Source organism: Lissotriton vulgaris, chromosome 7, assembly GCF_964263255.1.
Source record: "Lissotriton vulgaris chromosome 7, aLisVul1.2, whole genome shotgun sequence".
Classification (NCBI taxonomy): domain Eukaryota; kingdom Metazoa; phylum Chordata; class Amphibia; order Caudata; family Salamandridae; genus Lissotriton; species Lissotriton vulgaris.
The window spans coordinates 549,211,799-549,222,684 of NC_141695.1; the positions used below are offsets into that span (position 1 = coordinate 549,211,799).

Here is a 10,886-nt window from a genome sequence, read left to right on the forward strand (position 1 = left end):
CAGCAGCAGGGGACGGTCCTGCACCTGAACCTGTCCAGTCTCCACCTACAAGCTTGGAAATTGAGCGGCGGCAGTTGAGGCCATTTGACTTGCCTCCCGAAGTCTGTGATATCATTCTGGCAGCCAGGCGTCCCTCCACAAAGTCGGTATACGCCTGCAGGTGGAATAGATTTGTGGTATGGTGCACAGCAAAGGCTGTGGACCCTCTCTGCACCCCTTTCTGAAGTTCTACTCTTCCTTCTTTCCCTTGCCCTGCAGGGCTCTTCTCTGGGCACTCTTAAGGGGTACCTTTCTGCTCTTTCCGCCTTCTTACGGCTTCCTGATCAGCCTTCCTTATTCAAGTCCCCCATTGTAAATAGATTTCTGAAGGGCATCACACACATGTTCCCTCCTGTTCCCTTCGTGATGCCCCAGTGGGACTTGAACATTGTACTCACTTATCTAATGTGTGCTCCTTTTGAGCCGCTCCACAACTGTCCTCTCCGTCTTCTCACTCTGAAGACTGCTTTCCTGGTTGCCATCACCTCTGCCAGGAGAGTGAGTGAGCTCCAGGCTCTTTCTTCTACTCCACCTTTCCTCTCTGTTCATCCGGACAAGGTGGTTTTGCGTACACGACCTTCCTTTCTGCCCAAGGTTGTCACGGCCTTCCACATCGGGCAGTCCATTACTTTGCCCACCTTATTTCCGCCTCTGCATCCCTCGAAAGAGGAAGAGAGGCTCCACCGTCTGGACCCAAAAGGTGCGCTCTCTTATTACCTAGATCGCACACGCCAGTTCCGGGTGGATGACCAACTCTTTGTTGGTTACGTGGGCGCGAAGAAGGGAAAGGCAGTACACAAGAGGACCATTTCGCAGTGGATCATCTTGTGTATTCATGCATGTTACTCCATGGCCAAAAAGGAGCTCCCTGCTGGATTACGGGCTCATTCCACTCGAGCCACTGCAACAATAACTGCATTGTGCCGAGGAGTCCCCTTACAGGACATTTGCCAGGCAGCTACGTGGGCCTCGCTGCACACGTTCGTAAGACACTACTGCCTGGACAGTCAAGTCCGGAGGGATGGCTTCTTTGGCCGTTCCGTCCTCCAGGACTTTCTGGTGTGATATTGGTTCGCAGACCCACCACCGGGGTGGGTATTGCTGGGGTATCTATTCTAAGGTAAGGAATCTATCACTAACATGTCTCTTTCAGATGGACAAGTTACTACTTGTGTAACGATATATCTGTAAGAGACATTAGTTAGTGATAGATTCCTTACCGACCCACCCATCCTCCCCGTTCTGCGAACCGATATCTAGGGTTAAAGTCATCCCCTTTCAGGGCCCTAGTTTCATGGCATCAGTGTTGGTTTTTATCATGGCTCTGCGTTTCTGGCGTGGAAAAGCCATGTATAAGAACTGACGTCAGCGCGCAAGGGCGGCGTCTAAGTACTCCAACGTCATCCCGGCGCCGCCGACTGACGCGGAGCTGCAGACGATGCCTACCGACGCGCAAGGGTACTGCTACACAAAATGTTCTGGATCCAGTCTGACGCCTGGGGATATTCTAAAGTAAGGAATCTAATACCAACTACTGTTTCTTACAGGTATATCGTTACCGAAGATAAGTAACCGATATCTAGGGTTAAAGTCATCCCCTTTCAGGGCCCTAGTTTCATGGCATCAGTGTTGGTGCTACCAGGGCTCTGCGTATCTGGCGCGGAAAAGCTGTGTTTCAGAACTTACGTCAGCGCGCATAGGCGGCGTCTAAGTATTCCGACGACGACATTCCGGCGCTAACGATGCCGACGACGGACGCGGAGCCGCAGACGACGCCTACCGACGCGCAGGAGTATTGCTACGCAAAAATATCCGGATCCAGTCTGACGCCTGGGGATATTCTAAGGTAAGGAATCTATCACTAACTAATGTCTCTTACAGATATATCGTTACACAAGTAGTAACTTGTGCCACAGGTCCAGAAGTATACAGAAGAGTTGGTGTTTGAGATCCAGTATTTATGCCCGGTTGTGCCTTTGAAGTGGGGGGAGAAGCTTCTAAAGGTTTCTCATTGAAGTCCCCAGGCATCCTGCCTTCCCTGTACTGTCCCTAGACTAACTTCGGGGGAATTCAGCCATTTGGGTGGAAGTAGGAAACATCCTATTCGGTGTAAGTGGGGCTGTGCCAAGCTCCTCCCTCCCAGTGACGGCTCATCCAGGAACACCTAAGCTCCCTATTATGTGTGGGTGGCTAGGAGGAATACACAATTCTCAACTGCCAGCTACACCCAGTCATGTGACCTAGGTACAGACACTAAGGGGGCCAATATGATGTTGGGTGGAAACTTTCCGCCGACACCGTTTCGGAATTAGAACAAACCGACTCCCGCTCAGCGGTTCTACCCAACCGATTACAATGCGATTGAACACTGTTCGGTCGGAGTCCCATTGTTTCCTATGGGAGCTTGTGCTCCGCCCGACAACACAGGCTCCTAAGGTAAAATGGGGTGTGTGTGTAAAACCCTGCACCCTGTTGCGGGCACCCCACGGGGCCTCCCACACAGTACAGGGTTGTACAGGGGGGTCCCTTGGGTACCTCCTCAGCCCGACCAGAGGCCTCCGGATAAATGGTTCCTGCTAGTGCCCCCAATGTCACCTTCCAACAGCCTCTCTGTGTCGGACAGACCGTCTCAGAAAGGCTGTTGGAAATTGGCATCGTAATCGCGAGGTCAGAAACACTGTCCATAGAGGTGTACGATGCGGTTCCGAGCGACACAAATTCTCCAAGAGCCAGTCGGAACTGATTCGGAATGACTGTGTTTACAATCTGATCGCAAACATCATAATCGGTCGGGCGGATTGTAAACCGACCGAGTTGGTCGGAAGGGTTCCGATACTGTCAATGAGATTCCAACTGTCGGGAGAAGGCTTCCCGCCCAACATCATAATCGGCTCCTAAATGGATACGGCAGGAAAATGACAACTTTCTAAAAGTTGCATTTTCAAAATTGTGATAAAAAACCTGCCTAGGGCCTATCCTACTGGTGACTTATATGTGTTAAGAAGGAAGGCTTGGGCCTGGTAAAAGGTTATTTTGACAGGTCGAAATTGCAGTTTAAAACTGTATACACAGGCTGCAATGGCAGGCCTGAGACATGCTTGAAGAGCTTCTTAAATAGGGGCACTAAGAGTGCTGCAAGCCCACTAATTGCATTTAATTTACACCCTTTGGGCACATGTAGTACCAATTCACTAAGGACTTACAAGTAAATTAAATATGCCAATTGGGTACAAGCCAATGTTATCATGTTTTAAGGAGTGAGCACATGCACTTTAGCACTGGTTAGCAGTGGTAAAGTGTGCTGAGTCCAAAGGCCAACAAAACCGAGATTGGCAAAAGCGGAGGAGGAATACAAAAAGTTTAGGGGAGAACCAACAGAAGGCGGTATAACACTGCACTACTTGCATCGTGATGTCTTGTGGTGTAGGTAAAAGGGGCAATATGTTGCAGTCATGTTTCAAGAAGAAAGTGCACCTTCATATTAACGTGGACAGTGCCTTGTGTTGATCTCTAAAGCAAATCAGATAATCAATTCAAACCAAACCATCATTGCGTTACTTTCTCGCCTATACTACACAAGGGGCATCTACCTGTGGGATACTGCCTCTTCTCCCCAGGTCATATAACACACAGGGACATCTTAAAGAATTTGGGGGCACTCAGCCAAACGTATTTGGGGGTCGCTTGTTCATTATCTGACACAGTAACTGTCCGATCATTCGCCCCATCTCTCGAACTGCACGGTTGAAGTTCGATGTAGCTCTGGAAGCCTGCTGTAGGAGGCACATGCCCTTGCTTTCAAAACCTACCTCTCTCCTAATACAGAGCTCTTACAATGTATACAGCAGGTGAACAGGTGTAGCTATCAAATGTATTCTGCAAGAAACCGGAAACACATTGCAAAGAAGCTGTGCTTGTCTCTGCAAATGTTGGAGTTCACCATAGCTCTGAAATAAACCATAATATAGCGCAAGCTCTGCCAGTGCACCGTTGAAGAAGCCAGGCCTATATCTGAAACCTGCTAAAGAAGCTGTGCTGAACTTACTCTTTGAAAACTTGCATACCGCAGTAACCGCTCTGAAACACATTGCATAAGAAGCTCTGACAGTGTAAAATGCAGATTTATCTCTGCATAGGTATGAATAATTACTGTAGAGGACAGAATACATGGAAAAGACGCATTCTTGTAGAAGAATCTCATCGGTGTAGTTGTGTCGAATCAATTTCTTCCACGATGTGACTGCTACTAGTTTTGCAATGCATGTCGAGCATACATGGGGACTCACTGCACTTACAGGACACCATCATACATCATGAAGGAATGTAGGAGAACCTGATTAATGAACCCTAAACTCTAAATAAGTCGAGTTAGGACAGTAGATAAAGCACTCGGCTAATGTTCGAGTGCTATTGGTGTGCCATTGGCAGTTCAAGACGGGTGTTGTAGGTGGATAGAGGCTTAATATAGTTTGAACACATTATCGAGAGGTAAAATAATGCTAAGAAGTCGGCTATCCAAATGTTCACTTATCAACATAGATCACCTTCACCAGATATGCTACTGCCATATTTCTGCTTCCTTAATGAGATGTTATCTAGAAGTTTTTTTCAGTGTCCTAAAGCTATAAACACTGTCATCACATTGGATTTACCTACAAGGTCATTAGCTTTCCTATACTAAATGTTTTTGGTGCTACTGCTGTGAAATTGAATCCCTTTTGAATTAAGTTTTGCGTCTGTTGTTTGTATTTATTTATTTATTTATTTGAGAGTTAGGCTCGAAGGTATCGGAGCGCTTTACAACAGTAAATGCTCACATCAAAGATAAGTCTATACAGAGCATTTGAGTCAGAGCGCTTTACAACAGTAAATATGTATAGGTCTGTGTGCAGAAATACACAACAGTAAATGTCACCTCTGCTTAGTCAATTGTAGTGTGTCTGTGCGTGCGCTTGATTTGCCTTTTGTGATATTCCTCCCAGTAACACATAATTTTGTACCTTCTTCTATAGGACACTTTCTGGATTTTACAACTCGGCATCAAGAGCCATGAATGAGAACAAGCAGTTGGATGTTAGCCGAGCGCTGGCAATTGCCGGGATCTTCCGCTTTCTGCATTGTGCGGCAAACTCTTGTGTGATGCCTTTTTTGACTATCTATTTTCGGCACCTGGGACTCACCCCACCACTGGTGGGCATCATCATGGGAATGAAGCACTTGACATCTGTTGTATGGGCACCTTTATGTTCCTATTTTGCCAAGAGTCATCAAAGACGGAAAATACTCATGTGTGGATCTCTGCTCTTGACAGTGGGGGCAGGGTTACTTCTCACTCTCATCCCCCCTTTACATAAGGAAATTGTGTACAGATTGTGTAATGTCAGCCAGCAGTCAGGTAACAGATTGCTTGCAACAGGGATTTGGAGCTTGAAGGATAGCTCTAACATGAACATTAGCCAACTTTTGGCTTTGACTGCCAGCCCAGAATTACCACCCAATAATCCTTCTTCTGAACTAAGTTCATTGACTTCCAGCAAGAAAGAAGCTGCAGGTAACACTAGCCCGGCATTGCCAGTGATGATGAAGGCCACCACTGACAAAAATGGAGCAAGAACAAGAAAAAACAACAGTGAACCCGAATATATTGGACCTAAATCTTTTCTGGAAACAAAAGGTAAAAGGGTACAGGAACATTCTCAAATGCAAAATGTGAAGCCCATATTTCCAGAAAATACAGACTTCCATGACCTTCAAACAGAAAATATTACCTTTCAATCTGCGTTAAATAACTCTGAGCAAGATATTTTTAGTGGGAATGACGACGAAATCCTGGAACCTGTAGGAAGTCCCAGATCCATAGAAAGACCACTTAACATTTCAAAGCACTGGAAAACTGCAAGGGATATAAACTTTGAAGTCTTGAAAGAAAGTAATTTTTTCAATCCTGAACATACCACGTTTTTGATGATTTTAGGTGCCATTGTCCTGTGTGAGTTGCTTGCAGCTCCGCTAGAGTGGATAGCTGATGAAAGCCTCTATGAGTATCTAGATTTTGTGGATGCCACAGATAGACATGGCAGGCTCTGGATATGGGGATACTTAGGCACTGTAGTTGGGGCCTGCAGCATTTCTGCCCTAGTGGATCATCTGAACTGCTACCTGAGTCCAAACATCCCTCGCATGGTAGTACATTTCTATGGCTACGTCCTTGTCATAACTGCTTCTTTGCTTGTGAGTGTCTTCTATCCCATTCACGTCTCTAAAAAAACAGAACACACAAACAAAACAGTGAAGGCCTTGGGCTTGATTGGCAGCGATGGAAGGATGCTGCTAATGGCAGTCACTGTCTTCCTCACTGGCGCAGTAGTATCTACAGCTAACAATTTCCTCTTCTGGCAAATGCAGGACATTGGCAGCTCCGAGTTGTACATGGGATTCTCAATTGCTGTGGCCCTCGTATCTGAAATATTATTGTTTGTCTTCAAGAACCGGTTATTTAAGGTCTTCTCCAGCAGCTTCATCGTAGCTCTAAGTTTAAGTTGCCTGGCCATTCAGCTTCTATACTACTCTTTCCTGTGGACATCATGGGCAGTGCTGCCCATTCAGATTCTGAGTGCTTTCAGCAATGGTGCTTTGTGGTGGGTAGCGTATTCCCTGGCAGATGAAGTTGCAACTCCTGGGACTGAAAGGTCACTGCAGATGGTCCTACACAGCCTGTCCTATGGTTGTGGGGCAAGCTTGGGCAGTTTTTCAAGTGGCTTCATTGTGAGCAGCTTCAGCTTAGCCATCCTGTACCGGGCCTCCTCCATCACCTTGGTATGTTGGTTGGTATTGTTCGTCATTGTCCAATCCAAACTGCCCCGTCACCGGAAAATCAACTATTCCCGACTGCTAGCTGCTGACACCAGTGATCTCAGTGACTCGGAGGAAGACCAGGAGAGAGACTGGCTGGTGAAAGCGATGAAGGACGAGAACGCATTTAAGAAACGGTAGCAAAATGCGCCACTGAATCATCGGAACAAATTAGAATTCATTTAATTCACAGCAGCTGGAAAGGTGGAAGAAAATGACACTATGGATGACAACACTATTGCAATGAATGCTAAATGTTTCAATAGAGGCTGTGTGTGTGCGTGCGTGTTTACAGTATGGCCTGAAAACTATGAAGTCAAAATTTATATTGCGTTTTTTCTTTTGGTTAATTTATTGTAAATACGTTTTGCGAGTACACATTTGCCAAAATACTTTATTTATAGAACTGATCAAAGAGTTTTAAGAAGATATTTTTCATATATGTGATTCATATGCAGTCTCTTATTTGTGGAGTCATAAAAACACATATTTTCTTTCCTTGGCTTCCATGACACATCATAAAGCTACTAGTGCCCTCTGTCAGAAAGTCTGGGGGAGAGGTATGTTCTTGAATTTGCGATTAGATTATGTCGAGATGCTCACAGCATGAATTGACCAGTGGAAACAACATTTATGGCGTATTGCTGACTGCGTCTTTGTTGTATAAACACAGATGTTTTGTGATGTAAAATACCTTAAAAAAGAAAGTCATTTTTTTAATTCTGTGAGTCTTTAACCTTTTGTTGTGTAGTGTCTGAATTCAGCATTACACTAAAACCGTTATGGCCTGTTTTCTGTGCACACTCAGAAACCTGCCTTAAGAAAGGAGTCATTATGTTAGAGAAATCGGGTGCTCAAGTTCAAACCAAGCAGAGAACATAGTGGGTTAGAAATGAAAACAGATGTAGTGAAGAGATGTACCGGCTTCCTAATTGTGCAAGCACTTAATTTCGTCCCACTCTATTCGAGTTGCTCACCTAGCCACTTATTGCTCAGTCACTCACATAGGTGTCATCTGAGTTTCCTACACATATTGAGGTTCTGGATTTTAAAAAGTAGTTGTTTGATATTATATAGTTATCATGGACTATTGGGAGGGCAGGATGGTATAGCTCAACAACTCATTTTGGATGGGTACATTCAATTGTATTTGACTTTGTGCTTACGAGTAAGGGTGGGAGCTCAATTTCGCATATACTGTGCTCTTTAAGACCATGTGCTGGATTCTCAACAGTGGAGCAAGGAGACCGGAGTTTCGATCTTAGGTTTTCTGGATGACCAAACGATGTGATTCTGAGCATATAATTTTATCTCCATGAACGTAGGTTCCTTTCTATTTCCTATTTGCAAGTTTTACAAAAAAAAGCCCATCCGTGGTATTAAGTGCTGTTAAAAGGAAAACATTTGCCAAAGCCTAATTTACATTCCACAGGACTCAGAATTCTAATAAATGATGCAGCTATTTGGTCCTCTGCAGTAGCCTAAGCAGCAGATGTATGGCCTCCTGGAGAAGAGACCTTTACTTTTCAGTCATGCTAAGTATACTTTCTGCCTCAAATGCCAGCTGAGTGAGAGCAGCAGCTCAATTCTAACCCATCCTCATAAAAGCCTTTGTGTGCCAAGGCCTGTGCATTCATTCAATATGTACAATGCAAAATATATAATAAAAACAACCTTTAAAGCCTCCTGTTTAGTCCTAGCCCAGAAAAAATATGTCTGTTGCAGTGCTTTTACAGACCAGCTTAGATGGGAACAGAGCAACAATGAGCATGGTTGCAGGTATTTTGGGGTGGAACAGCGCATGAGGGAGGCAGCAAAAATAAATACATGCGCTCTCATGGAGTGCTGAATGAAAAACAAAAAAGGGGTTCCCTGAATGTGAGCAACAGAAGGATACAAGTTATAAAGGATGGTAAACCAGCTAGGCTTCACATGATGGACAAACTGAAGAAGTGGACTGAAAGCCATCAAATATGAAGCAAGAGTGGCTAAAACGCCACCCAATGGTAAGTAGTGAACTGGCATACAGCCCACTGTAAGATTTTGACATTGTCTAATAGAAGTCTTTCAGCAATGGACAGCTAAAAACTGTCTGTAGGTAAGACCTAAACACGATCTTTGCTTTTAAAACTATGTTTAGGTCTCACCTAAAGACCTTTGTGTGAGAGCTTAAGTCATCATACAACATACATACGCATAAAAAATACTGAAAGTGTTGAAGGCAGCTGGTTACAGCCGTTGGCTTGCAGGTCTGTCCATTAGATGGTTTTTGCCATTGGCTAACAGGGATATCCATCATCACTGGAATCAGATCACACCTTTCCGGGGTTGAATATGTTTCGTACATGCTGGGTTTGATTTTTTTCATTGTTTTTATTTTTTTCTTATGAACCCTATTTTTAGCATTGTACAATGATAGCTATATAAATACAGTCAAATACAAATATCGGTCCGTCAGCAGGAACAGTTGAGCTATGTTCCTATTCCTGCTATATGACAGAAAGTTTTAGGAGGGCAAGACTCTCTTCAATCCATCTGTGTTCTGTTCGGGATATCCAATAGTAAATCCTTAAGTTATCCAGTTGCTTGGTTAGCGCAGTCAGCACTGAAATTCAGAAAGTTCATGGTGGATCAAAGATCAAGGCGGGATGGGGAGGACAGTTAAATTCTGTAGGCTCACTTCCTGAAGTTTTGGTACAAGCGTGAGTTATGTAGGAATGATTCTCCTGGTATAGGGCCACTAAATCCAAAAGTTGGTGTATTGTTGGTTAGTCACTATAAGCGTCACTGATATGTGTTCCCAAATACCATTACAACACAGCACTCCAACTTACAGAAATAGCAGGCAGTGTAAACACAGGGCTAAGCATCTAAAGTTTGATGCACACATCAAAAAAATCACAAACTCAATCTATTGCACCATTAGACTTTTCATACCCAAACAGAATTTTAGAAACGTCGTGTGGGCAATAATGATAACTCTTAGGGAATATGGGTATGCTCTTCCGACTGTGTACCTAAATCTTACCTTGTTCTTGTGAAAGCTATATTCCACTTTTCAACCAGATTGATCACTGAAACAAAACATATTGATTAAATCACCCCAGCACTAAACTCTCTGAAATGGCTTCCAATTGAAGCTTGCTGTACCTTCAGAATTGCCTGTGTCCCCTCTAAGGGTGTGCACCTCAGTCCCCCCTTATGTCTTACAAAAGCAACCTTTATCCAGGCAAAATAGGACCTTAAGACACAAATAATACTCCAGGTTTCAAAAAGTCAGTCACCATGAAATGCTTTTCTAAGGGAATATCCCTCGGCCTTTGCGGTGAGATAAAGTGTCACTCTACACTGTGAATATTCAAATTCAAGAACAAAGATAATTTCTTAGCAATAGGTAGTGACTATTCTTGTTTTAACCTTTCTTTCAGAAGCCCATTTCCCCTTCTGTCATACCGATTTGATGTGGATTACTCACCTACTTTACATAGATGAATTTAGTACTATTAAAAAAAAATGGGGCTTATTTTTTTTGTGACGCACCGTTGGCGCAACCTTCTGCCCCATATTGACAAGGACACGTAAAGCCACCCTGCATGGCTTTTCGTGTCCTTGTAAATATGGCCCCATTACATGCAACACTGCGTGAAAGGGGCGTGCCATGGATGTTGCTGTGGTTGTTCCAGATTTACGAGAAATTGTAAACATGGAAATGTGTCAGAATGCCACTCCTCCCCAAGGGAGGAGTAGGGAGGCGCAACAAGGAGAAATGTCTTTATTCCTCCTTGTTTTGTTTCCTCTTTCTATGCATGCTACATTCTGCAGCGCACATAGAACGAACAAATCACCTCTTGTGATTGTTTATGTGCAGGAAGGGACACCTTCCTGCACATAAGCAATACAAAAACAATGACGTTTTGCAACTTCTATGCATGCATAGAAGTTTCAAAACGCCATTTCAGATTGTTTATGTGCTGGAAGGGACACCTTACTGCGCG

The 10,886-nt window shown here is 44.2% G+C and overlaps 1 protein-coding gene across 1 annotated transcript in view; it reads left to right on the forward strand.

The window, feature by feature from the left end:
• MFSD6L (major facilitator superfamily domain containing 6 like) overlaps positions 1–8,575 on the forward strand; it is a 60,584-nt gene extending 52,009 nt beyond the window's left edge. The window contains exon 2 of the mRNA XM_086930636.1: positions 5,052–8,575. Within this exon, the coding sequence (XP_086786762.1) occupies positions 5,089–7,032 (1,944 nt within the window). The 5' untranslated portion in view covers positions 5,052–5,088 and the 3' untranslated portion in view covers positions 7,033–8,575. The remainder of the gene's footprint in view (positions 1–5,051) is intronic.
• Positions 8,576–10,886: the final 2,311 nt, after the last annotated feature.